This window comes from Pleurodeles waltl, chromosome 2_2 (assembly GCF_031143425.1).
Source record: "Pleurodeles waltl isolate 20211129_DDA chromosome 2_2, aPleWal1.hap1.20221129, whole genome shotgun sequence".
NCBI lineage: Eukaryota > Metazoa > Chordata > Amphibia > Caudata > Salamandridae > Pleurodeles > Pleurodeles waltl.
In genome coordinates this window covers 715,737,111-715,765,061 of record NC_090439.1, presented here as the reverse complement: position 1 = coordinate 715,765,061, position 27,951 = coordinate 715,737,111, and the positions used below count along the sequence as shown (strand labels likewise).

Below are 27,951 nucleotides of genomic sequence, written 5' to 3'. Positions count from 1 at the left end.
AAAGCAAAAACAACAAGTGATGGACGGAATGCTGAACATTGTCAAACATTCACCCCCAGTACAGTGATCTGGGCCTAAATCCATCGTTTTTTTGCTGCCCATGCCATTCCAGTTTGGACCCAGCCATATGCAAATCAGTCTTGACCCTGTTCCACATGGGAACAGTCCACCCCGAACTGCTAGGCCAGGTCTTTCCTGGACTGGAAACAAGCGTCCTGGGACCGGTTTCGGGGTTTCACCCCTCATCAGCCAGGCTAGCTTAAATCCAGTGGCATGGGAAGCACGGGACCCACGTCTGGGCATACCCTTCCCACTTAGGGCGACAAAGCAAAAACAACAAGTGATGGACGGAATGCTGAACATTGTCAAACATTCACCCCCAGTACCCCAGTACCCCCAGAGCATGCACCACCTGGAAACAGTCAAGAAAGCCGGCAGGATGAAGCGATACAAGGTTGCTAGTAGTCATCTTGCTACTTTGTTGCGGTTTTGCAGGCGTCCTGAGCAGTCAGCGATCGATCCTTTGGAAGAAGGTGAAGAGGGAGATGCAGAGGAACTCTGGTGAGCTCTTGCATTCATTATCTGGTAAGATCCCCAAAGCAGAGACCCTAAATAGCCAGAAAAGGAGGTTTGGCTACCTAGGAAGGAGGATTGGCTACCAAGAGAGGTAAGAGCCTATCAGAAGGAGCCTCTGATGTCACCTGCTGGCACTGGCCACTCAGAGCAGTCCAGTGTGCCACAAACACCTCTGTTTCCAAGATGGCAGAGGTCTGGGACACACTGGAGGAGCTCTGGGCACCTCCCCTGGGAGGTGCAGGTCAGGGGAGTGGTCACTCCCCTTTCCTTTGTCCAGTTTCGTGCCAGAGCAGGGCTGGGGGATCTCTGAACCGGTGTAGACTGGCTTATGCACAGATGGGCACCATCTGTGTCCATCAAAGCATTTCCAGAGGCTGGGGGAGACTACTCCTCCCCAGCCTTCACACCTATTTCCAAAGGGAGAGGGTGTTACACCCTCTCTCAGAGGAAATCCTTTGTTCTGCCTTCCTGGGCCAGGGCTGCCTGGACCCCAGGAGGGCAGAACCCTGTCTGAGGGGTTGGCAGCAGCTGCAGTGGAGACCCCGGAAAGGCAGTTTGGCAGTACCCGGGTTCTGTGCTAGAGACCCGGGGGATCATGGAATTGTCACCCCAATGCCAGAATGGCATTGGGGTGACAATTCCATGATCTTAGACATGGTACATGGCCATGTTCGGAGTTACCATTGTGACGCTGTACATAGGTAGTGACCTATGTACAGTGCACGCGTGTAATGGTGTCCCCGCACTCACAAAGTCCGGGGAATTTGCCCTGAACGATGTGGGGGCACCTTGGCTAGTGCCAGGGTGCCCACACACTAAGTAACTTTGCACCCAACCTTCACCAGGTGAAGGTTAGACATATAGGTGACTTATAAAGTTACTTAAGTGCAGTGCTAAATGGCTGTGAAATAACATGGACGTTATTTCACTCAGGCTGCACTGGCAGGCCTGTGTAAGAATTGTCAGAGCTCCCTATGGGTGGCAAAAGACATGCTGCAGCCCATAGGGATCTCCTGGAACCCCAATACCCTGGGTACCAAAGGTACCATATACTAGGGAATTATATGGGTGTACCAGTATGCCAATGTGAATTGGTAAATTTAGTCACTAGCCTGTTAGTGACAAATTTGGAAAGCAGAGAGATCATAACCACTGAGGTTCTGGTTAGCAGAGCCTCAGTGAGACAGTTAGGCATCACACAGGGAACACATACAGCGCACATACTTATGTGCACTGGGGCCCTGCCTGTCAGGGTCCCAGTGACACATAGACTAAAACAACATATATACAGTGAAATATGGGGGTAACATGCCAGGCAAGATGGTACTTTCCTACATTGATGGCCTGCAAGTCCTCACTGATTCCCTGGTACTGACCCTTCTGCAGCCGCCTGTTCTCCTGCACATTGTCCAGGATCTGGTCCATCGTGTCCTGGGAATGTTGGTATGCTCCCAGGATCTCTGCAAGTGCCTCCTGGAGAGTCGGTTCCCTGGGCCTGTTCTCCCCCTGGCGCACAGCACTCTTCCCAGTTTCCCTGTTGTCCTGTGCCTCTGTCCCCTGAACTGTGTGCCCACTGACCCCAGGTCCCTGATTGTCATGGGTTTGAGGTGTGCCCTGGAGTCCCTGTAGAGGTGGACACACTGCTGATTGACATGTCCTGGAGCAGAGGTGTGAGTACGCTGGGTGGGTGCTGTGGTGGTGTTTCCAGATGGGGGAGGCTCTGTGATTGTCTGTGACTGGGCTTGGGTAACCGACATTACAGAGGGTGGTCATCCAGATCCAGGTTACTAGAGTTGCTGTCATCACTGTGGGCCTCTTCATTTGGGGGACTGGATATTGCTGGCACCTCCTCTCCGGCATTGGCTGGGATACCTGTGGGGTTGTAAATGATGTGTTATTGTTTCTGTGTCTGACATATTGTGCATCAGTGGCTTGCCCTCTTTGGTTGGATTTGCCCTGGAAGCTTTCACTTGTGGAAGTTGGTGTGTGGAGGGCTAGCTGATTCTTTCTAGTGTGCATGCTTTAGTGATAGGTGTCCATGCAGGTCTGTGAGTGGTGTCCATGCATTGGTATGGCATGCAGGGCTTGACATTGGGATGAGTGAGATGTGATGGTGGGGTGTGTGGGAAGTGGTGGAGTGATGGGATTGAGGGTGAGAGTGGGGGTTTGTGATGGCATGCAGGTAGGGGGTAGTAGTAGTAATATAGAGTTGACTTACCAGAGTCCAGTCCTCCTCCTACTCCAGCCAGGCCCCCAGGATGCATGATTGCCAAGCAAGACTTGCTCCTCCCATGTTGTTAGTTGTGGGGGAGGAGGTGGGGGTCCACCGCCAGTCCTCTATACAACAAGTTGGTGTCTTGCTGCAATGGAACGTACCTTCCCCCGTAGGTCATTCCATCTCTTCCTGATGTCATCCCTGGTTCTTGGGTGCTGTCCCACGGCGTTGACCCTGTCCACGATTCTCTGCCGTAGCTCCATCTTCTTAGCTATAGATATCTGCTGCACCTGTGTCTAAATAGCTGTGGCTCTACCCTGATGATTTCCTCCACCATGACCCTTAGCTCCTCCTCTGAGAATCTGGGTTATCTTTGTGGTGCCATGGGTTTTGTGTGAGTCGTGTAGGGTGATGTGTTGGGGTGTGTGATGTGTTGGTCTATAGGTGCAAGTAGTGTGTGGCTCTGGTTCTGTCTGTGGTCGTGGTGTCTGTCTTGTGCCAATGGTTTGTATTCGTGAAGGGTTGTGGGTACTATGGGTGTGTGTTTTATAGTGGGGTGGGTGTGTGGGTGTGGTGGGTGTATGGGTGACAGGTGTGTGTTGTTTGAATTGTCCATTGTGGTGTTGTTTTGTTTGAGTGTGTGTATTTTAAGCATTGCGGTATGTACCAGCAATGATTTACCGCCATTGAATGTCCGCCGTGGTGATTCGTGGGTCATAATGTGATGGGCGTTGTTCTGTTGGCATAACGGTGTGGGTTTGGATACCACCAGTTTATCACTGACCTTTGGTGTGGCGGATTTGTGTCTGTGGCTGAATAGTGACGGATTGATGTGTGTGTGTCATAATATGGCGAACGGATATCCGCTGCGGTGGCGGTATGTTGGCGGCAGTCAGCGTGGCGGTAAGTGGGATTTACCGCCAATGTCATAATGAGGGCATATGTGTCCTTCCTGCGACTGGAGGTGGTGTATGGAGTGATCCTAGGACATCCGGGAGAGTCTTTTCATTGATGGTTGGCAGCAGGACATCCATGTCATTTGCAAACTCCAGGGCAGGCAGGTCGGCGGGAGGTAAGCCATCATCCTCTGCAATGAAACAGTGTAAATTCAATATTCGAGTGTATTGGCTGTTGACATGAGACATCATGTCTTAGCCACTGGAGGCTCAGTGACATGTCACTGATTCAAGGTTGTGGTTTTATTTATGTGTAGCATTGTGCATCACACATAGGTCAAGCTCACTAGTAACGGAAAATGATGGAGAATGACGCTGTGCCAAAAGTGGCAGCACTTTCTCTGTTATTTTCACAAGGTGTCCATTCCTGCACATAAACAACCACTAATGGCAATTTGGCACTCCTGTGTGTGCTGCAGAATGCCACACAGAAGTGCCAAAGCATCATTTTTAAATGAATTTTTATGTGCAGGAAGGGAGACCTTCCCTTATACTGACAATCATGTCTAGCATTTTGCTCTTTCTATGCGTGCTGCAGAATGCAGCATCCATAGAAAAAGCAAAAAACGAGGAAGAATAAAAGTATACCTCCTCCTGCTGCCTTGATAACGCCACCCCTGTGGTGGCGTAAGATTTTGGCGGTGCCTCAGGTTAATGAAAATTCATAAATCTGAGGCAGCGTCAAAATGCTATGGGTGTTGCTGTGGCAAGCGCACAGTAACACCCATTACACACCCCTTCCATGCAAAGGGCTGCGTGTAAAGGGGTCGTATTTACAAGGTGGTGTCAAGGCACAAAAAGTGGCTTAACACCATCTTGTAAATACAGCGGAGGGCATTGCACCACCGGAGCGTCACAAAAAGTGACACTCTGGTGGTGCTAGGGGATCATAAATATGCCCCTAGGTATTTTGGAGCATATGTAGGTGCCCCAAGTGCCACCTGAGTGTCACTTTTGGTGAGGCTCGGGTGGCGCAATGCCCTGCCCCGTATGCACAATGTGGCATGGAGCCACTTTTTGTGCCTTGACGCTACCTTGTATATATGGCACTTTCACACCCAGCACTTTGCGTGAAAGGTGTGTGCAATGGGTGTTGATGTGGGCGTACCACGGCAACACCCATTGTGTTTTGATACTGCTTCAGGCTTTGGACTTTTTGTATACCGGACACCGGGCCAATATCTGACACCAGCCCAGGGGTGGGTTAATCATGGCAAAATCTTGGAGTAATGCTTACATTTATACTGGTTGTTTTGCTTTTACTGTGTGTGCTGCATTCTGCTGCACACAGAGTAAGAGAAAAACGCACTTTGAGCAGGAAGGTGTTCCTTCCTGCACAAAAATATTCTCCCCCTCAACGCAGCCATCCTTGCACGATGGTGCAAGGGTGGCTGCATTGGTGCACGACATCTAATTTCCACTAGCGCAGGGGGTGCACAGGGGTGCAATGTATTCTTATGTATATGGAGGATCCCTGCGTTTTGAAAATGGTGGTCTGTGAATGTTCCTAATTTTAAACAGCAGCACGCACCATCATTTTCTGTTTGATCTAGCCCTCTATCTAGTCAAATAATAAGATACCAACCACTTGTAGATCTGCACACATGATGTTCACATACATGCATTTTATTTTGTTGCCATTCCCATATGACGCATATGGTTGTGTGTGAGCTGTTGTGGGTTCACCCTCTATGGGTTGTGTTCCACAGGTTGCAAGCTTTAGGGTAAGATCTTTCTCATTTGGCAAGGCTCAGGGCAGCTGCAAGATGTATTGCAGTACAGTGCAGCAGTTTAGATATGCAATGATGTGCCATATTTACTTGAATACAGTACAGCCCAGCCCAGCCCAGCAATTCCCCCTGCCTCTGCACAGATTTGTGCTCCCTGCACCAACACAGGCATTGTTTCAGCAGGATGACAGGGTACCTGCCTTGAAGTGATGATTTGTTCATGTATAGGGAGGTGTCCCTTTCTGCACATGTACACGCTATTTTTGCTGAGATGGCATTTCAATGTGTGCTGCAAGATGCAGCACGCATGAGTAAAGGCCATGCGTCAGTGAGCAAGGGTAGCATTTTGGCCAGAGACACCACTCTGACACCACCACTGCTGTGGTATTGACTTCCGTCCTAGTCTCTGATGTCTACGTTGTGTTGGTACAGGGGCTCTGACTATATGCAATGGGTGATGTGATGGCACAGCCACACTATTTGCACATGCTTACCAGGCAATGTGGTGCATATTTACATGGTAGAGTATAGCCATAGTGAGTGGCCTATGTTGATGTAGTGTATATATTGGAGTGCATTGCACAACCAAAGCGTCAGTACATGTGTGGCTTCGGTGGGGATGGTGCATGTTGATTCAGGGCCTATGTATCCCGAGGCAACTCTTTAGCATGCTTTGAGTGTGTCCTATGTGCCTCCCCTTTCTGCCATTAGTGGACTTCCAGATATCCCCCCTGCAACTTACCCTACATTTGTGGTGGTTCCTGGTAGTGTGTACTATACTCTCCTGCGATTCCAGTGACCAGCTCCTCTGGGATGACCGCTGCAACCACCTCCTCCAGCTCATCCAGGTCCTTTTGTGGTGCAGGACTTACACCTCCAGTCTGCAGTGCTGCCTTATGGTTCCTGGCGAGTTTCTCTTTAGTCCTGTGCTTGCCAGCGCTTCTTGATCTCAGTGACAGTCCTCTTCACCTCTGCAACCCTGTTGATTTTGTCCACTATTGCCTACCATATTGTGTCTCTCTTACCAACTAGCAAATTGGAGGTGACAAAGAGCTGGTGTTGGTGCTCGGTCATCTCTCTGACCAATATGTCATACTCCTCCTCACTAAAGCAACACTTGCACTTTCTCTTCCCCTTCTCATGGGACTTCTGTGGACCCTCCGGTCTGGTACTTGGGTGACTGGGGTCTCCCTGGGGTCTTTCCTGGCCAGAAAAATTAATCTTCTCTTGCAATTGCACTCTTTCCTGCTTGTGCGTTTTGTTTTGACGCTAATGGGGTGTAAAAATTGTGCTAACCCATGTGCGACATGTTTACGTCCCGCAAACCGTCTAGCGCCACTTTTGGAGCATTAGTGTAATTTTTCCTTATGGCAAGTTGCACATGTTAGCGTCTTTTTTTTCACGCTAACCATTCCTTAGGACCATCCTACGTCATTTTATAAATATGGCGCACAGATGGCGCTAAGAAATGACGCTAACTCGCGTTTTAAAAAATGACGCACAACTGCGCAAGCGCAGTTGTGCATCATTTTTCATAAATATGCCCCAAAGAGTCTTGAAGGGGAAACAAAAAAATCCACCACTGACATAGAAATACGGCAATCCCAAAAATCAGCAGAACAGAATGGCCTGCAGTAGAACAAGCAGCTTTTTAGGTAATTTTGGAAAGTACTGTTGTTGGAAGTTGCATGGTATAACATCAACTTGAAATAATATTGACTCCACAATATTGGCCTGCACAATATGGGAAAAGTAAGGAGATGTGGTCTTAGAATAATTAATCCAAGGATTCCTGTTGGATGGATGCCTAGAATGTGGAAGGCAGAGACTATAACTACAAGAGAGCAAAGTTAGAAGAAAAAACACACTTTCAATACCTATCGTGGTTGACAATAGAGAGGATGGTTACATGTTGGAACCACACATTCCATTGCAAAGCATGTTGTTACCACAAGTGTGTTACAACGAGAATGCCATTACTACGCATATGACTTACCACGTATGCCTTTACAACGAATTATGTTGTAAAAGCATGTGCTTTAAAGGCATATGCGTGGTAAAGATTCCCTTGACCCAATACCTGCCCAAGCCCAAAAACCACCACCTCCACCCCACCCTAAAACCTAACCCACCCCCCTCTCTAAAACAATACCCCTACTTCCAGACCCAACCCCCTGCCCTAGTCCCAAAAACCAACCTCCTAAAACAGCCCTCCGACCCCCAAGCCCAACCCCCTTACGCACTTAACCTTAAAACCACCCCGCCCTAAAACATAACCCTGCCCTTCCCTAAAACAGTACCCCCAAGGCACAATACCCCCAAGACCGAAAACCACCCTGCCCTAAAACCTAGCCTCCACCCCTCTCTAAAACAGAACCCCCACCCCCAGACCCAATGCCCCACCCTAATCCAAAAAACCTACCCTGCCCTAAAACATAACCACAACCTTGTGCCCCTCCCTAAAACAGTCCCCCCACCCCCAAGCCCAACCCTCCTCTGCACTTAACCTGAAAACCGCCTGCCCTAAAACATAACACCCTCCTTAAAACAGTGCACCCCAGGCCCAACACCCTGAGCCCAAAAACCACCCCCAACCCCAAAAACTAACCTAGCCCTAAAACCTAACCTCACCCCGCCCCTACCTAAAATAGTAACCAGACCCAATACCCCGCCCTAATCCCGAAAAAATACCCCGCCCTAAAACCTAACCCCCACCCCCTGCCTAAAACTGTACCCCCACCCCCAGGCCCAATTCACCTTACCTTACTCCTACCTGCCGCCCTAAAACCTAACCCCTCACCCCCTCCCTAAAACAGTACCCCCCACCCCCAGACCCAATCCCCCTTACCTTACTCCTAAGGAGCGTCACAGCTCGTTCTGAGGAAACAGAATGAACTTTCCATTTCCTCTAACGACACCGATAGCATTCACCATCATTACACCACATAGCCCTTACCATGCATACCATTATAATCGTTGTAATGGAATGCATGGTAAAGGCTATTCATTGTAATGACTCATGCTTGGTAATGCATGCGTAGTAAAGGCTAGTCAGGGAAACAGCTGCGTAGTAATGGCTGTTTCCCGAGAGGATGAATGCTCTTTTTCACTGCAACCTCTGCTTTTGGAGTGCTACGCCACAACATCTTTTACAGCATTTGGTTTCAGGCAAATAATTGTTCTTAAATGTAACTCTCTGTGAGAAATTGGGTTACTGGTGGAGAGAGTGAAACCCTACTCAACCAGCAACCACGATCCTTATCAGATTGAGGCAGAAGCAAGCCACAAATTAAACAGTGTTCAACCCACTGGTAGTTTGGCACCGAGCAGTCAGGCTTAACATTGAGGCAATGTGTGAAGTATTTATGTAGCTGTTCAAACAGTAATTAAAGTAAAAACACAGCGAAAGAAAAACATCCTAAATCAACTTAGAACACTGGAGCAAACTGTAATAAATAAATCAAGACCAACATGACAAAAATCCAATCAGTAGTACCAGAGATATGCAATTATTAAGATTTAAGTGAAAATAGCATCAAAAGCCAAAGCACCACTCATGGTTATCTTGTCATGCTAGATCTTGAGAAAGCCACTAGTTCAGGCCAACTGTGACGGAGCATGGGTCAGATACAGGCCCAGGTTAGCCCAGCTGAAAAGTTGACATCTCAGTCCAGCGCAAGGAGTGCCATTCATGGTGGAGGGGGCTGCAAGGAGCAGGGAGGTGTCACATACAGACGTTGTTGTAGCGTTAAGAGCAGGCCGAACGTAGCAGTCGGTCGCCGTTGTAGCACGAAGATCCTGTTGTCGTCACAGCAGTCAATACTGTAGGGCGATGAGTCAGGCTGACAGAGCTTCAGGGTGGCAGGCAGTGTGGGCAACAAGGTTTTGGCACCAATGGGACCAATTGTGGTTGCAAAGAGCCCTAAAATGACAATTCAGTTCCACTGAGACCACATCAAGGGTTCAAGGCCTGAGGACCACCATTTGGGGGTGAGGGGCTTACTCCAGCTGGGTCTGGGTGCTGGTTCAGGTGGTAATGAGCTTGTTATGAACCTGTGACTCTGAACAGGAGGCCAGCAGACTATCCCTCGGAGTCACTCTGGATGTACCGGTTTCTGGTGAAGGTCCAAACCCTCAGACTCAATCCAGCAAGGCAGCAGTCCAGCAAGGTAGTAATCTAGCAGAGCAGCAGTCCAGCAGAGTGGCAGTCCTCTCAGCAGCACAGCAGTCCTTATTCCAGACAGACTTTCACAGATCCGGAAGTGTAGTGAGGAGTTGATGTCTGAGGTCTAATATTTATACTTGGTGCCTCATTTGAAGTGGGAGAAGCTTCTAGAGGTTTCCCTTTGAAGTGCACAGGTTTCCTGCCTCCCCTACTTTGGCTCCTGACTAACTTCAGGGGGTATGCAGTCCTTTGTGTGGAGGCAGGACACAGTTCATTCAATTGTAAATAGGGCTGCCCCAAGCTCCTCCATACCATCCTGCCAGTGATGGCCCAACCAGGCACACCTAGGCTCTCTATAGTGTGTGGCTATCTCGAAAGAATACACAAAGCCCAACTGCCAATTACACCCGTCATGTGACCGAGTGACAGGCTTCAGGTACTAAATTCCTAGAGTCTGTCATTGCAGGCTTTCTAAAGTGCCATTTTCAAAACTGTAATTTAAAATCTGACTTCACCATAAGATAATTTTTCATTACAATATCAAAGACACCAAACATGGACTGGTTACCTGTTCCCATTTGGAAGCTACCAGTTATTAAATGTAATAATAAGGTAACTCCAATGTTATTCTACAGGAAAGGTAGGGCTTGCAGTAGTGAAAAACAGATTCAAAAGTTTTCACTACGAGGACATTTAAAACTTAAGGGTACATGTCCAACCTTTAAAATATACTGCACTCTGCCTTGTGAGCTGTCCAGGTCGTACCTTATGGGTCACTTACAGGAATTAAAAAGGAAGGCTTGGGCATGGCAAAAGGCTTATTTTGTCACTTTAAAATGGCAGTTTAAAACTGCACATACAGGCTGCAATGGCAGGGCTGAGACATGTTTGAAGAGCTACTCAAATGGGTGGCACAATCACTGATGCAGGCCCACTAGTAGTATTTAATTTACAGGTCCCAGGCTCATGTAGTACCACTTTACTGCGGACTTACAAGTAATTTAAAGATGCCATTTGGGTATAAGCCAGTTCTACCATGTTTTAAGGAGGTAGCACAAGCACTTTAGCACTTCTTAGCAGTGGTAAAGTATGAAGAGTCCTAAAATCCAACAAAAAAGGGGGTGAAGGTAAAAGGTTTGGGGATGGCCATGCAGAAATGGCCAAGTCCAACACTCTCAACACTGAAAATCTACTCATCTCAATACAAATGTTAGACATCTGGTCAGAAAGAAGATATATAACAGTTTTGCTAGCCAGTTATGGGCACAACTGTGGAAAGTGTGGCTAAATCTATTTAATTCAGCTCTTTGCTGGGAAGCAGCCTCTATCATGATGGTCGAACCACACACTGCAGTTATAATGCGTCTTTATCACGCATTCCTTTAACATTCCTTTAACATGCATGTCGTTACAACGACACGCCTCAGGGACTTTAAAGTCCAAAGCTTTCCCTACTGTTGCACAGACTAATTTTGTCAGTAGCCTGCTTTGTAAGGCCAAATGGTTGATCTAATCAATTTTAGAATCAAACCTGCATTTTATGAGTTTAAGCCCACTAAACCGCTAAATCCAGGTAAGTAGTGGAATCCTTACAAAATATCCTTACAATAATCAATTCAAACAGGATGTGACATAGGACTCCCATGGATGCTAAATTTAATCAAGAATAATGAGAAAAATGCTTGAGACAATACTCCAGCTAATTTCTCCAACAATACTCCATTAAAGAAAAAACAGTTGGCCAGTCCCTGAAATGGACACCATGTACATAGTCACAACAAGAGCAAGCACTGTATGAAACATAGAATAAAACTAACTTACAGGATCTTTAGGGCAGAAGTAGATAATTTTGACCCATGCATGGAATCTGTCCGAACTCTTCGACTTGCCAAATAATAGCCATGAATCAGATTTTCAGCTTCAGGGCTGAGTTCAACGTGCAGTTCTTTGGCAAAAGTAATAAGCTAGTTGAAAAGAGAATTAAAAAATGGTAACTGACGCAGCAAAACATTACTTCAAAGATAATAAAGGTTATAGATTACTTTAAAAACTTTTTGCACAGAATGTAGATGGGAAAATATTTTTCTAAATAAAGGATTATTTATAAAAAAAAAAAATTGCCACAAATCTGATGGGGTGAATGCGTGTATTTTATTACCCGCTAATAAACTTGCTTGCTAAGAAGCTAAGACAATAAATAATAAGCACTGATAAACAACTGGCCTTAATGTTGTAAGGCATCGAAACACAGACAAGCACAAATGCTGTTTGCATGCAATAGTGTGGTAACAAAATGTCTTCGCTCTACCTAGTTTGTTCCTAAATAGCACTGGAACCATTTTCCCCACACTTTAACTCATTCAATGACTCTGTGGGGCATATTTATACTCTGTTTGCGCCGAATTAGCTTCATTTTGTTTATGCAAATTCAGCGCAAAAGGCGTTCCCGTCCAAAAAAATCACTCAACACCCCTACCGCCGTATTGATCCTCCCGTGAAAAAATGGTGCACGGGGGGAGGTCGGTCTAAATAATGGCGCTAAGCCTGCTTAGCACCATTATTTAACGCGAGGGTCAGAGCAGGCGTTAGGAGACCTGTGGACCCATTTCCATGGTCAAACATAATGGAAAGGGCCCACAGGTGCCCACCCCAAGCCCCAGGAACACCCCCACCCACACCAAAGGGACACCACAAGAAGGGGGACCCCATCCCAGGTAAGTAGAGGTAAGTATTTTGAAAACATTTTTTAAGTGTCATTGGGAGCGCTTAAATGACCCCCCCTACATGGCACTGGGTGCAATGGACATGCCCAGGGGACACCTGTCCCCTGTGCTGGCCATTGGGGTGGTGGGCATGACTCCTTTCTTTTATAAGTCGGGAGTCATGTGGTATGAATGGTTTTGCATCAGGAAATGACGCTAGGCTGGTTAACGGCATATTTTGTGCCTCTAACCAGCCTAGCGTAATTTTTTGAGGCAAAACCCCCTTTCCCCATACTGCCACGCCCATAATTTTATCTGACGCTAGCCAAACCACTGCACAGGCCTGCAGGATTTCATAAATATGGCACCCGGCTGGTGCTCAGGAATTGTGCTAGCGTTTTTGACACAAAACTGTCTTTGCGCAGTTTTGCATAAAAAGTATAAATATGGGCCTTAGTGCTCTCATCTCCCACAATGAACACTGGCTGCGCACACCCAGTATGTAACATTGCATGCATTGCCCATTAATGTCTCCAGTCTGGAGTCCACCAGTTACATACAATTTTCCACTAGCTTCTAGCCACTGAAAGCTAATGTACCTCAAAATGATACAAAATATATATCAGCCCCACCGCATCTGACATGGTAATATCTGAAGGTCTACATGGAGTACATCTTATTCAAGTCGTAACAATAGCACCTTTGGGTTCTGAATCTATTTTAACATTTACCAGGCTTTCATCTAAACACTCACATTACAGTGAGGAGACCAGTGAGCTTCACCATACACCATCGAAGGTAACACATCCTTTATTATTTGTACATCCTCCCCTATGGCGACTGCAGGAAATTGGGTTGTTGGTTGACTGGGGTGTGAACCCTGGTCAAGCAACAGCCACAGCCAGTTGCAGGATGAACCACAAAAGTCATTGAATTAACCTGTGCTTAAACCTGGATAGCTTGGCACAAAAAAGCAGTAAGGCATAACTTAGAAGCAATGTGTAAGGTATTTAGGCAGAACACAAACAACAATAGAGTGAAAACACAATATTTTCTACTTAAATTATTTGACACCAAAACAACAAAAATCCAATCAGCATAATCAGAGTTATGAGTTTTTAAAGTTTAAGGTTCAAGATAACGCCTAAAAGATCAAAGCGCCAACGCGGACAACTGATCATGCAAGATCGGGTCAAAATTGAAACTTAAGGCCGACCGCTAAGGACTACAGTTCATATGCAAGAAGTAGATTAGGCCTGGTTATCTCCCGGTGGTGCAGCTTTTGGTGCTAGCACCGCAAGGCTGGACCAGGGACTACTGGAGTGATCAACCACCTCCAATTCAACATCTTAGAGAGCTCTTCCTTGATGCTGGCCTTCACATTATCAAACAGCCTGCAAATGTATTGTTTGACAGGGGTCTGTTCCTGGTATCAATGTCATGGGTTCAGAGATGTGTAGACCCGGGTGTGAGGGGGAAAAAAGAGACACAAACTGCCCCAACAATTGGCAATAGTCTCTCTGCTTCTCTCGGGTCAGGGTAGGGGAGAGACTGATATCCTTCACTGACACATATTTCTCTTTTGATGACAACATGTCAAGGTGAAGTTCACTCTCCTCCTCCTCCCTATCATCTGTCACCAACAGCATAGTGACCTCAAACCTCTTAAAGTGGGGTTTGAGACGGTTGTTATGGAGGACCCGTAAGGGGTGTCTGGGGATCTTGAGGTACACCAAGTAGGTTGTCTCCCCCTTCCTCTCAATTATCTCTTAGGGTTCAGCCCAACTGTCTTGGAGGGCCCTGGGCTACACTGACTTTATCATCCACACTTTCTGCCCAGGCTGAAATTCCACAGCTGTAGCCATCTGGGTATACCACTGCTTCATAATCTTCTGGCTGGCTTCCAAGTTCTCAAAAGCCTTCTTCCACAGCTTCCAGAGGGCTAGCATTTAGCTACCTACATACTGGGGAGGCTTCTTGGGAGCTTGCTCACACACCTCCCTAATCAGGCTGAGAGGTCCCCAAACAGTGTGACTATACAGAAGTTCAAAGAGGCTAAAATATACCCCCTTTTGGGTTACTTCTCTGTAAGCAAAAAGCAGGCGTGGCAAGAGGACGTCCCCCTTCTGCCTCATGGGATCAGGTAAGCCAATAATCATGTCCTTCAGGGTCTTGTTTAATCTCTCAACAAGCCCACTGGTTTCTGGATAGTAGGGTGTGGTAAACTTGTAAGTTACTCCACACTCCTTCCACATTGACTGCATATATGCAGACATAAATTTTGTGCCCCTGTCAGACACCACTTTCTATGGGGAACCCACTTTGGTAAAAATCTACATCATGGCCCTAGCCGCTGCAGGTAAGTTGCAGGTCTCAGAGGTATGGCCTCTGGGTATCTTGTGGCATGGTCCATCAAGACCAGGATATACCTCTTGCCAAAGGCTGTCTTGGGGCTCAGGGGCCCTGTAACGTTAATCCTTACCCTTTCAAAAGGGTGTCAGTGAAGGGATTCTGGGGAGCTTTCAGCTTTTTCCCTGTCTTCCCAGTCATCTGGCAGGCTAAGCATGTCCTGCAGAATGTATCTGAGGAAGTCTTCATCCAAGGCCAGTAAAAATGGGGGACACGACTGGCAAAGGTCTTGTTCTACCCCAGGCGTATCCCATGAGCCAGTTCCAGTAGTAAGGCCCTGTAGCACTGGGAAACTACCAGTGCCTGTGTTGCCTATTGGACAGGTGCCTTAGGCTCACTATACAGGAGGTTGATCTCTCAATAGATGTGGTTATCTCCAGAGGTATCACCAGCTGCCTGGCCTTCAACCTGCTGCCTCATGCCCTTCAATGTTGGGCACCCTTTCTGTGCCTTACAGAACGCCTCCCTGGTGGGTCTCACTTCTGCTCATCATCCAGCAAGCTCAAGCAGGTCACAACGGGAAGGAAATGTTCTCCCCATTAGGCTCCTCCTGCGCCCCATCAGTCTCCTCTGTGGGACATTCAGGGGCTAGTTTCTCACACCTATTGCCCCTCCATCTTTTGGCATCTGCTTGGGCTATATTACCAGGCTCCAGAACTCCTGGACTCTGCTTCTGGGCAGCCATGGACCAGGTGGTCACAGAGACACACTCAAGCCACACCACCATTTCCAGATGTGACCTGAGCTCCACTTCCCTCCAGGCAATGTGCTCAAGATCATTCCCTAGCAAACAGTCCAAAAGGCATGGCAGGGCTCACAGCAACTTCCAGAAGAACTGAGCTTTGGATCTCACTCAAGGGATCCAAAGCCACTGGATAGTGGCTCTCTCTGTTGTCTGCTACTACAACCTGGTGCAAGGTATTGGGAACCACTTGATCTGAGGACACCAGATGACACCTGACTGTAGTCATACTGGCTCCTGTGTCCATCAGAGCCTCAACCCTCTACCCACTGATGGTGACCCACTGCCTCTACTCTGCAGCATTTGAAGGCATGTGGGATTTGGGCACCACCTTCTCATCACACAGAGACACTAGGGTAACCTCACTGACTCCTCTCCACTAAATGGGAACATATCCAACCCAAACACTATACTAGCCAACCCTAGGGGTTTTCTTCCAATGCAAGGCTGTGCCCTCCTGAGGCACTTGCGATCACTCTTGTAATGCCCATATTCATAGCATTCCTTGCAACTGGGGGGAAGACCTGTGATTCTTGTCGGAGAAGCCTTTTTCCTGGTGGCCAGATTGGGATTGGAACCCTTTCCCTTGAGAACTATTTTAGAGGTCTTGAGAGGACTCCTTATTTTTTATCTCCTCCCTACTTCTTCTGGTGGGAACACCGACCAACCTTTTGGGAGTCCCCCCCAGATACCTTCATGGACACTCTGGTGCTGACTCAGAGGTCTGCCTCCTCAGCAAGCTTCCTGGGGTCAGTCAGCTTTTTATCTACCAGGTGTTGGTGCAGCTCTCTAAAACAAGTGTTAAGCATGTGCTCCCTCAAAATCAGGTTGTCCATTGCTGCTCGTCACCCAGCCCCTCAGTGCCTTGCTGGAATAGTTTAAAAGGTCCACCCAGGACTGGTTTGGTACATTGTGGCTGTCCCTGAACCTTCGCCTATCCCTGATCCTTTGCCTGTATTTCTCAGGATTCGGCTCAAATTTGCTAAGAAGAATCGCCTTCATGGGGGCGTTCGTGGTCTTGTCATCTACCTCTAGTGCTAGGAGTGTGTCCCTCCCCACCATGGACATATACCTCCACAAGCTACCCCCTCTCAGTACTCCTCTGGGGCCTTGTGTAGCCTTAGAGCTAATTCATATGCTGAGAACCATTTATCTATGTCTTTGGGTATGTGGACTCTCAGCTCTCCATTGGACACTGTAGAAACATTGTCACCATTGTTGCTGGACTCCATCTACTTAGCTCTCAAGACAGCTCATGGCCCATCCTCCTCTCCTCCATGGCTGGTCTCTCTTCCTCCAAGACCCTTTCGGACTCAACTTTCTCCTTCTCTAGTCTCAAGTTGGCTAGCCGCTCATGTGACGTCAGGCCCATGGCAGACACACTGCTCCCTGCTCCATCCTTGGCATCCTGATCATCTTCTGTGGTCGTGTTGGGCACTCCTGGCTGCTCAGGATCCTAGGCTGGGTCCTCCCTCTCCTCAGGGATATAGGAGACAATAAGGGCCTCATTTACAAGAAACTGACACACCAGCATCAATGTGTCAGATTTCTTGCTTCTGCTGCAAATCCTCCAATGAAGCCATAGATAAACTGTATTTACAATACAGAACTCTATGGCGCACATTTTCACAGATGTGTCAGAAATTCTTACTCATCTATTGGCGCTAATGTGACGCATCATAAAACTGACGCAACTCCGGAAATACATCAGAACACAGAGGAGAGTCCCATTGTAAAAAGCCCTGCATCAACTTTACGCATAGTCTGAGAAGGCGTTAAAATCTTGTTGCTGTGAAGTCGTAGAGTAATGCAGTGAAAATTTGTCTCTTTCACAGCGTCAGTTCTACATGGCTTTTTACGTGGGACCGCCTACCCTGCATATATTATACTTGGCACAGGTATAATGTGACGCAGGGCTTTACAAACTCATGCATTGCGCGTAATGGGTCAGTTTGTAAATATGGAGCAGTGTTGAACACTGATTGCGCTGCTGCTGCATTAAAAAAAAATGACAGCAGTGGCGCAAGGGGCTTGTAAACGAGGCCCTATATTTCTGAGGGGGGAGCACAAACACCCTTGGGGACTCTCCATAGACCCTATATAATATGCCTGTGGTCTTCAAGCCTAAGGCTTTGTTAAATGTACACAATCGCATAGTTCTAAATTGAAAAAGTGTAATAATGATAAAGGTGGGCATATAATCAGTTTGCCTGCATGCTTTCTTGTTTTTTACATTCTCCAAAGAAGTTAGAAAATATATGAAAAACACACGAAAACATGAAGAAAATAAGTTACTTACCTGTAACTATAGTTCTCCAGTATTGGAATCTTTCACATGCTTGAATCATTCCCCGTCGTCGAGATGGGAGTCCCCAGTACCTTAGAAAAGACAATGTCCCCAAAGACATAATAGCCATATCATTAGAAACTCTACATTTTAGTAATCTATCCAAATCCTTATGCAAAAAGGACCAAACTTGAGCCTCAGCCAATCAGAGTGCCCCACCCTCTAGAACCCTCCTGAGAGAAGCTCCAGGACCTCAGATTTTCTAAGCACTAGTGCGCATGTTAAAGGTTGAACAAAAGATGTTGCAGGTGAGCTTCCCCCGGGAGGCAGGTGGGTCGCATGTGAATCTATGAAAGATTCCAGTACTGGAGAACTATAGTTACAGGTAAGTAATTTATTTTCTTACTCCAATTTTGGAACTTTCAAAGATTCACATGCTTGAATCAGACTATAAAGCAGTATTCAGAGCACACTGCATTAACTCTACATCATTTAAATTAATGAGAGATCACTGAGCTGTCCTTAATAACCTGAAAGCATTACATTCTATAAAGATAGTATCATCTATCTGTATACATATTTATATACTATGAAAGGCATATGCAAATGAAACATATAAAGATCAAACCATGCAATGTGCGGAGCATGAAAAAGTGAGCTCACCGTTTCTGGAACAGATGTCGCAGGACTGCCTGACCAACCACCATATCTCCCTGAGGGATGACATCCAGACAGTAGTGCTTCGTAAACATGTGAGTAGTCTTCCAGGTGGCCGCTCTGCAAATGTCCTGCAGGGGTACACCTGCAAACAGTGCCATGGACGCTGAGCCAGATCTTGTAGAGTGTGCCCTTACCAATGAATGTAAAGGCTTACCAGCTGATTGGTGGCAAATGTTTATAGCAGCTACTATCCACCTGGCTATACTCCGCTTGGAAAGGGCCTGTCCCTTCTAAGGGTCACTACACGCAATGAACAACTGAGTAGTCTTTCTTAAATGCTTGGTTCTTTCCAAGTAAAAGTTGAGATATCTTTTGATGTCCAATGAGTGCAGAGCTCTCTCCGCCGGAGATGTTGGGTTCGGAAAGGAAGATTTAAAAACCAATGGTTGGTTAATATGAAAGTCTGATGGCACCTTTGGAACAAACTTGGGGTTCGTACGAAGTATCACTCTATCTTGTTTAAATTGAAGGAAAGGCTCTTCAATGGTCAATGCCTGGATCTCACTGACCCGTCTAGAAGTAAGGGCTAGCCAAAGATCTACTTTCCATGATAAGTGCTTTAAATCCGCTCTGTGTATCGGTTCAAATGGGTGTTTCATAAGCTGAGAGAGAACCGTGTTGAGTTGCCAAGACAGTGGAGGAGGCCTTACTGGTGGAAAAACTCAAAAGAGTCCTTTGAGAAATTGTTTGACGAATCTAGAAGACCAGAGAGATGGTTATGTCGGCGAATGTCTGACGTGAGATATAGCCGCCAAGTGCACCCTGATGGATGCATGCGCCAAGCATGTGGACGCCAGATGGAGGAGATAAGGCAATATTCGCTCTGGCGGCGATAGCAGTGGATCAATCTGCTCCTTCTGACACCACAAACAAAATCTTTTCCATTTTAAAGAGTACGATTTGTTGGTGCTATCTGCTCTGGCTTTTGCAAGAATATCCTGGCATTCGGGATGAATATTTAAATGGGCGAACTCATTGTGTTCAGGAGCCAGGCCTATAATTTGAGTGATCTGGGGTCCGGATGTAAAATCTGACCCTTGTTCCTTATCAAGAGCTGTGCTGAAACTTTCAGTGGAATGTGGTCCGCCTCCGAGAGCAGGAGGAGTTCCGAGAACCAATGTTGTGGGGCCAAAACTGAGCTATCAGGATGAGCCTGCAATGCTCTCTTTTGATCTTTTCAAGTACTCTTGAGATCAGGAGAATGGGTGAAAAAGCATAGGCAAATATTCTACACCATGCCATCGAAAACGCATTCCCCCAAGAGCCCGGATGGTGAACCCAACTTGCATAAAAGCGGCATTTAGTGTTCTGCAGAGTTGCAAAAAGACCCAGTTTGGGGTTCCCCCACCTCCTGAAGACCTGGTCGAGCACCTCCAGATTCTGCTCCCATTCGTGACAGGAGGACGTCAGTTTGCTGAGAGTGTCTGCTGTCTCATTCTGCCTTCCTGGTAGATGTTCTGCTCGTAGACTAATGCCATTCCGAATGGCCCAATTGCAAATAGTCTGCGATTCCTGGGATCGGAGAAGAGATTTCGTTCCCCTTTGCTTGTTCAATTAATGCACTGCTGGAGTATTGTCTATTTTTATGAGAACCGCTGAGTGTTCTATTCTCGGGAGGAAAGCCTGCAGGGCCAGGGAAACCACTCTCAACTCCAGGAAATTGATGTGATATTTTCAGAAGGAGTTGCTCCACTTTCCGCTGATCTGAAGTTCTTGTAGATACGCTCCCCACCCCTCTAGGGAGGCATCCGTGGTGATGACTAACGGAGGGCGAGGAGGTAGGAAAGGAAGACCGACTGTGATGTTTAACTGGTCTTTCCACCAGTGGAGCGCTTGAACCATCTGAGGAGTTACTGTTATTAAATCGTTGAATGAGCCCTCCCTCTGTATCCACTGAAGATCTAGTTCCTCCTGTGGGGGACGCTTTCTCAGTCGACAAAATGGGACTAACTGTATGCAAAAAGACATCATCCCCAGAAGCGATTTGTAGGTGCGCATAGGAAGAGACTTTTTTCTTTGTACTCTGTTTGTTAGGCAAATGAGTCTCACTTGCCTCTCCATTGAAGGAAAAGCCCTGTCTCTGATGGTTTTGCCCCTAAAAGGTTGTCACTCTTGTTGGCAATATGTTTGACTTGTTCTGATTCAGAGTGAGTCCCAGCTCGTCGAATAATGCTATGCAAGCTCTGAGTAGTGAGCTGCCTGAGACGACCGCGCTTTTATTAGCCAATCATCTAAGTAGGGAAAAAATTGCAGTTTTTTCTTTCTCATGGAAGCTGCTACCAGAGCTAGGCACTTTTGTAAAGATTCTGGGGGTGGACTTCAGGACAAATGGAAGAACCCTGAATGGGAAATGGCTGCCGGCTACTGTGAAACACAGATATTTTCTTTGGGCAGGTGAAATCGGAATATGAAAGTAAGCGTCCTGTAGATCCAGGGATGTCATATAATTTCCGTGACTGATGCAGAGAAGAATGTCTTGCAATGTGACCATGCGAAAGGTTTGACGTTTGAGGTTTTTGTTTAGGTCCCTGAGATCGAGAATGGGATGCCAAGATTTCCAGTTTTTGTGCACCAGAAAGAAACAGGAGTAAAAACCTCTGCCTTTTTCTGAAGAAGGAACCCTCTCTATCGCTCCCTTCCTGAGCATGGTCACGACCTCCAACTGGAGTTGTTTTAGATGCTTCTGAAATAAGGTATGAGGAGGACGAGAAAGTGGGTGTTGAATGAACTCTAAAGTATGGCCAAAACGAACAATCTTTAAAACCCACTGGTCCGATGTTATTTGTTCCCACTTCTGATAGAAGTGTGATATCCTTCCCCCTCTTCTGGATTCGTGGGAAGGTTGTAGCCGGAGCCTGGAACATGTCATTGACGTCTGACTGCCTCTCTGCTCTGACGTGGTCTACCCCCAGGAGGGGTCTAGAATAGGACGCCTAAGGTGGTTGCCTTTGGGAGTATTGATGTCCGAACTGCTGTGTAGTATAGGAGGGGTAACAAAAGCTCTGGTAACCCCCTCGATATGTCGAAACTCCTTGACCTCTGGAGACACGAAAGGGCATTTTCTTGAATTGAAGGGTTCCTAAGGACATTGCAGTGTCTGTATCTGTTTTGATGGCTTGTAGGGTCTCATCGACATGCTTGCCGAAAAGAGCCTCCCCATCAAACGGGAGGTCCAATACCTTATTCCAGTGGTTCCCAAACTTTTTCAACCCCGGGCTCCCTTAACCTATAGGCCATTGCCTGCAGCTCCCCATTCTGTCACTTGTTTTCGGGTGGGGCGATGTAAGCCAGGCCTCGGGAGTAGTTCCATTTTTCTCCCTGAAAATAATTGGGATGAAGCCACTGAAGGTATTATAATCATCAGTGAATCTTCAATTAAGGCCTTCAGTGGTTTGCACACACCCTAACCTCGACATCCTGATGCGTGCATGTCACTTTCCTTGTCTGCATCAGTCCTGTTCACATAATGTTGATTGATGTTAGCTTAGGTGCCACGTAAGGCGTAAATAGTCTAACCCCAAATAAGAAAGGCATTTTGCCGTACTTTACCTTTACATGTCATTGGTGGATATGAATTGGAACTCTCCCAAGGAAACTCGTAGCAGCTATTTAGTTCAGACTGCTCTCTGCCCCCCACCACCACATGCTCCTTTTTTATTCTCCAGTGGTCAGCAGTCAGGGCATCTTTGGTGCCTATCCCATGCTGTATCTTCCCTTTTGACACCCACTACTAAATTTAAAATTGAACCAAGGAGTGTCAACGATCATGTTTCTGCTGTCAGCTAGGATTTTCTGGAATTAAGCACAACCTGTACAATAAGTGGGGTCACACTTAGCAGATGCATCATTCTGCCACTATATAAAGCCACAGATGTACACTAGTTCTTCTTTGTGTGACAATAAAGGGCAGATTTATGGAAAGTGTCACACCTGCGCACCTTAGCATCCCCCTACCGCCAACATGTGTGCGCCGTATTTAAAATATGGCGCACCATGGCGCAGGGTAGGGGGCAATAGCGTCATTTCTATTATTGGCGCTACTCCTGCAGAGTACATAGGGCCCCATTCTAAAGAATGGAAGCCCCCTTTTAACACCTGCTCTTGAGCAGGCGTTAAAAGTGCCGTAAAAAATGGAGCAAGGAAATCTCATAGATTTCCTTATGCCATTTCTCTGGCTCCCCTAATGGTGGTACACCCCCTTTGCATACATTTTGCCTGGCGCAGGCATTATGTAGGGCAAAGGGTGACAGAGTGGCGCAATGCATGCATTGCACCACCCTGTAAATAAGGCGCAGGGGTTTCGGCCTTGTAGGGCTACATTGACGTCAAAAGTGATTACCTTAATGTGGCGCAAGGTGGCGCTAGGGCATTATAAATATGCCCCTAAGAATGTTGAATTCAAATAGCAGTGCATCTGCTGTGCATTACTGTCTTTTAGATTCGATCATTAATCATGATGTTTAGGTAGTGCTTACTCCTTCTCTAATTTTGCTTCATAGCAGCATAGATAAATATTTGTACTATTAGGCAGTGTCCATAAATCTTTGTAGTATGATGACATTCAAGTTTTTGGCCTTTGAAAGTTGGAAGGCTAAGGCTTCACAGACTGATTTCATGCTTTTCAGCTGTAACTCGTACAAATTAGTTTGTAAACTGCAGCTAGAATCCTGAAGTGCATGATTGCTTCTTTCGACCTTAAGGAGCCCTAAACTGTAGCAGTTAGTTTCTTAATAGCAGCCAAACTGAAAGCACATGTGAAACACTTCATTTTACAGTGCACTCTATGCTAGTAGTTAATATAACCTAACATTTATTATCACTCCGTCTGAAGATCAGACTAATGTTTTACAGCAACTGATACACAGCACAATGGCGCACACACACGGCTGAACACTGCTTAACACTTTTATGGCTGGCAGAGAGAGTAAACAGGTGCATGCAGTTTTGCTGTTTATTTTAAAAGTATCTAAATTTTAATTTCTCTTACCTGAGGTGCGTGGAAGGCTGGTGCAGTTTATTTCTTTTAACATTAACCCCGTCCTCATTTGGTTCATCGCAGGGCAGGGTGGGGCGAACAGCGAGGCTTGCTCAACTGTGATTAATGTTTACCTCTGTCTGCTGCAGAGCTGAGGTCCGCAGCGGCACAGAGTAACTTTATGGGTGGGGGAGGTCCTTCAGGAAGAAATGCAGTGGCTTTGCTGGGCTGGGAATATCAGAAGGCTGTGAGCTTGTCAGCCCGGCAAATCTAGGATTGCTGGCCATGCTTAGAGTGCATGATTTGTGCCTGCCCTAACTCTGACTCGCGAGCACTGCCTGACTTGCGAGCGCTGGCTCCGTAGCAGACAGCCTGAGGCAGTTGGCAGAATTTTGGACTATTAATAATAGAATGAAAAAACATCTACAGGGTAAAAAAAGAATGAGTGTGTGCCACCCTAAATCTTCTTAACTACCTTTCACCACATTTCCAAGATGTCTGCGGCGCCCCGGGTTAGTTCTAATGGTGCACAGGGGTGCTGCAGCGCATAGTTTGGGAACCCCTGTTCTCTGAACCTCTGGACGAAAGGAAATCGTCCTAAGCCAGCCCGGACACTGTGTCACTGCCCCACCAGCTAGCTGTGGAAAAGCTGTGGTTGCTATATCCATGGTGCAGTCTATTACCTCAGCCGAGGTGCGCTCTCCCTCAAAGAGGATTTTCTTCACCTCAACTTTAGAGTCTTCTGAAAGGTGGTCTAGATACAGGGCAATATCAGCCCACAGCTGTCTGTCACACCTCCCCAGGATTGCCAATGAATTTGCTGCTCTTACTATCAGACCCGACATGAAAGAGAAACGCTTCTCAATGTTGTCCAGCCTTCTATCTTCCTTGTCTGGAGGAGCTGAAATTGGCATTGATGGATTTTTTTAACGCCTCTGCGCTGCCTGGGTTATGACCGAGTCCGGCTTTGGGTGACTAACTAGACATGCTGGGGCGTATTCTGGGGCCTTATATTTTTTGTCCAATCTAAGCAAGACTGCCGTCACCGTAGCTGGTTTTCTCATCACCTTGAGACCTCCTTCACAGATGTAGCCTACTATGGGTATGGAGCGGACACTTTTCTGATAAGGCTCCTTGAAGTCATATAAAAACAATCCATCTGCTTAGAAGGCATGGGCAGCGCAAATCTCTTTGCTGCTCTCTCAAGCAGATTATGGAAACCCCCAATATCTTCTGGGGGAGAATCTACCATCAATGGAGATGAGGGTGTCGGCCATATATAGTTGTCCCAATCTGAGTTCGCATCCTGCTACTCTCCTTCTTCTCTCTCTTCATCTGAGGAGCCAGCAACCTGCATGAAAGACCTTTGCAGGGTACTTCTAGCAGATCTAGGACATAACCTAGGTTGTGGCACTGGAGTGGCCGGCATCGAGGGAGGAGGCGCCGTTTGAATGTCTGATTGTGGCGCCGATGGAAACCTCTTTTTGTAATCTGATAACATAAGCTCTAAATCAGAAATAAGGGAACTCAGGACACAGACCATATCTTCCGGTATGTGTGGCTGCTGTCGTTGGGGAGAATAATACTGCTGATAATACTCCTCTTCATCCTCTTGACACTTAACATGGAGTTGTGAAGGGCTATGGGCTGTCCAAAACGGCCCATCATAATCAGAATCTTCCTCCAAAAGATGAGTTGGGATTAACAGTGTAACCTTACTTGGGGTTGTAGCTCTTGGAGTTATATCTCCTCTCCTAGAAAAAGACTGCGTTTTTCTTCTCGTCGACAGCATCGACGACGGTGCCGTCGATGAGGTCGTCGACGAAGTCGTGTCCAATAATCCTACTGCACCAGCCCCCGTCGACGGTGTCGCCGACGATAGCATAAACGTAGGAATCCTCGTCATCCATGGAGTCATTGTCGACGACGATATTTTGATCTTCAACATTGCCGGCCTAGATTTAGTTACCGTCTATGTGGATGTCACCATCGAGAGACTGGTTACCGTTGATGCAGTCGCCATGTAAGTTTTCGTTGACGACGGTATAGACGACGATGACTTCATTGACGGTGGAATCGTCGTCGATGGCCTGCCTTCAGGAGCTGAAGAAGGCTTCCTGAACACCGTCAGAACCATTGGAGGAGGCATAGAAGGCTCTGAGGAAGGTTTAGGCACCTCCTTTGATGTTGAAGGCCGATGCTTGGACTTAGAGGAGGATCTTCTCTCCTGAGGTGAGGATGAGAGATTGCGGCCTTCGCCAGACCCCTGTGAGGTCTTTTTGAAAGTCTTTGAGGGTTGTTTTGAACCCTTTTCAGAATTAGGTGATCTTTGCCTCTTTTGTGATCTCTTAGAAGACCATGAAGACTCCTCACTGTCAGAGTCTGAGACAGGGTTCTTTCTTGATTTAAGCTTCTGGAGCCATATTAACAATCTCCCCTCTCTATCCTTTAAAGTCTTTGAGGAAAAGGTGTGACATACCTTAGAGTCAGTAGCAGAATGTTCAGGTTAGAGGCAATAAGGACAATATGAGTATCTTCTGAATGGAGCCTTTTCTTCCCACAAGTGCTGCAGGCTCTAAAGAGACTTTTTATTTCTCTGTCAGACATTATGCTGGTATAACAGGCTCCAGAAATTATGAGTGTAAATCAGAAACACTCAATACGCAAGTAGAAATTCAGATGTAGTGACTAAATCTTCTTCCACAAGAATAAACCAAGCAGAGCTCAGAGGAGACTCCCTAGCACGACGTGCGGTACAAAATCTGAGGTGCTGGAGCTTCTCTCAGGAGGGTTCTAGAGGATGGGGCACTCTGATTGGCTGAGGCTCAGGTTTGGTCCTTTTTGCATAATAACTTGGATAGATTACTAAAATGTAGAGTTTGTAATGATATGGCTATTATGTCTTTGGGGACATTGTCTTTTCTAAGGTAAAGGGGACTCCCATCTCGACAACGGGGAATGATTCAAGCATGTGAATCTACGAAAGTTTCAATACTGGAGTAACCTTGCATATTAACACACCAAGCAAACAAGGGTTGGAGGGTAAAAAAGGATGATATATAAAATGGTCTAAGTGACATTCCTAAGCCTTAAAATGCACATAGACTATTCTGAAACAGTTTCAAAAAGCTCAAGATGCTAATGATAACCAATGGTTGCCGTGGATTGGAACCTATCTGCAATTTGAAGCTGACCATGGTGGAGCAAGGGTCCGATGCATCAACCAGGTGTGTTCAGGTGAAAGATTTTACCATTTGACTTTAGTCCTTCAAGTCCCAATTAACCACAGTAGAAGATTTCTAAAGACCCCCATGGTCTCAGGTGAGGCACTGAAAGTCTCACAAGTTGTCAGGTACAGGCAAACAGCAGCATCCAGTCCAGGACCAGTTGCCACTGGTCAACTGGGCAATTGCAGGGAAGGTCTTTTGTAGTTTGTTCTATCCCTGCAGTTTGAGCAGGAGGTTAGTTGTATAACCCTTTAAATCTACTTCTTTGTCCTGGGTACAGGAGGGCACTGGTCCAGTCCTTAAGAGCTCTTTTCAGGTAACAGATAGCAGGTCCAGTCCTCGTCTGTTCTTTCTCAGGTCCATAAGGGCTCCGAAGAGGGTGACTGGAAGTGCCACATTTAAGACTAGCACCAGCTAGTGGGTGGGATTGACTCTTGGGCATTCTCTAAACAATCAAGTAAAAGTTCCTGAGACCAAATCTACCCAAATTTGGTCATTTTCAAAATGGCATAAGTCTTCCATCACACTAAACTTGAGGACTAGGGCTAAGTGGGAGGTATATTATGGTAGTCCTAGTTGTACTCCCACATGTAAAATATAGTTTTAGGTAGCCACTGTAGCTCCAATAAACTCAGAGACAGAAGTCTGCAAAGGCAAAAGCAGGGGGACGTAGCAACTAGTCAGTGGACACACAAGAATTGTCTAGGCATCCTTTTTTCACACTTTGAAGTGCTCCCGCACTGTTGTACATAAAACCCAAAGGCAGAATTCTGGTAAGACAAAAACAGGAACTTCCAGTAACCAAACAGTGGATATACAAGAATTGTCCTGACATCTTGTTTTTGCACTTTGAAGTGTTGCTTAAGTGGTATATGAGCAGACCTGGCAAGCAGGATTTCACACTCAAGCAGTATTTGACAATATAATGTAAAAAGGGATGCTCACAGCCCTCAACTTGCATAATCTATGACATTCAAAGGAGTCATCTCTGCTCATTTGGGCCGGCCATGTCAGTCATGGCTGACCTACTGTGTAGATCTTAGGAGGAATTTCAGACCTGTTCAAATGTTAATCACTGGCAGGGGAAAGTTGGAGAGCAATTGCAAATAAGCCTACAGGAACTTTAGGCAGGCAAAATGTAACCTTCTAAAAGTTACATTTCCTTAGGATTTGTTAAAAATCTGACTTTACCATTGAATTGATTTATAATAATTAAAAACAGTTATTTAATTATCTTTCTAGCTGGT

General features: G+C 46.5%; 1 protein-coding gene across 1 annotated transcript in view; it reads right to left on the bottom strand.

Annotated features, from left to right (window-relative positions):
- MCMDC2 (minichromosome maintenance domain containing 2) overlaps positions 1-27,951 on the bottom strand; it is a 1,221,288-nt gene that overhangs the window by 227,719 nt on the left and 965,618 nt on the right. The window contains exon 12 of the mRNA XM_069218905.1: positions 11,464-11,606. Within this exon, the coding sequence (XP_069075006.1) occupies positions 11,464-11,606 (143 nt within the window). The remainder of the gene's footprint in view (positions 1-11,463; positions 11,607-27,951) is intronic.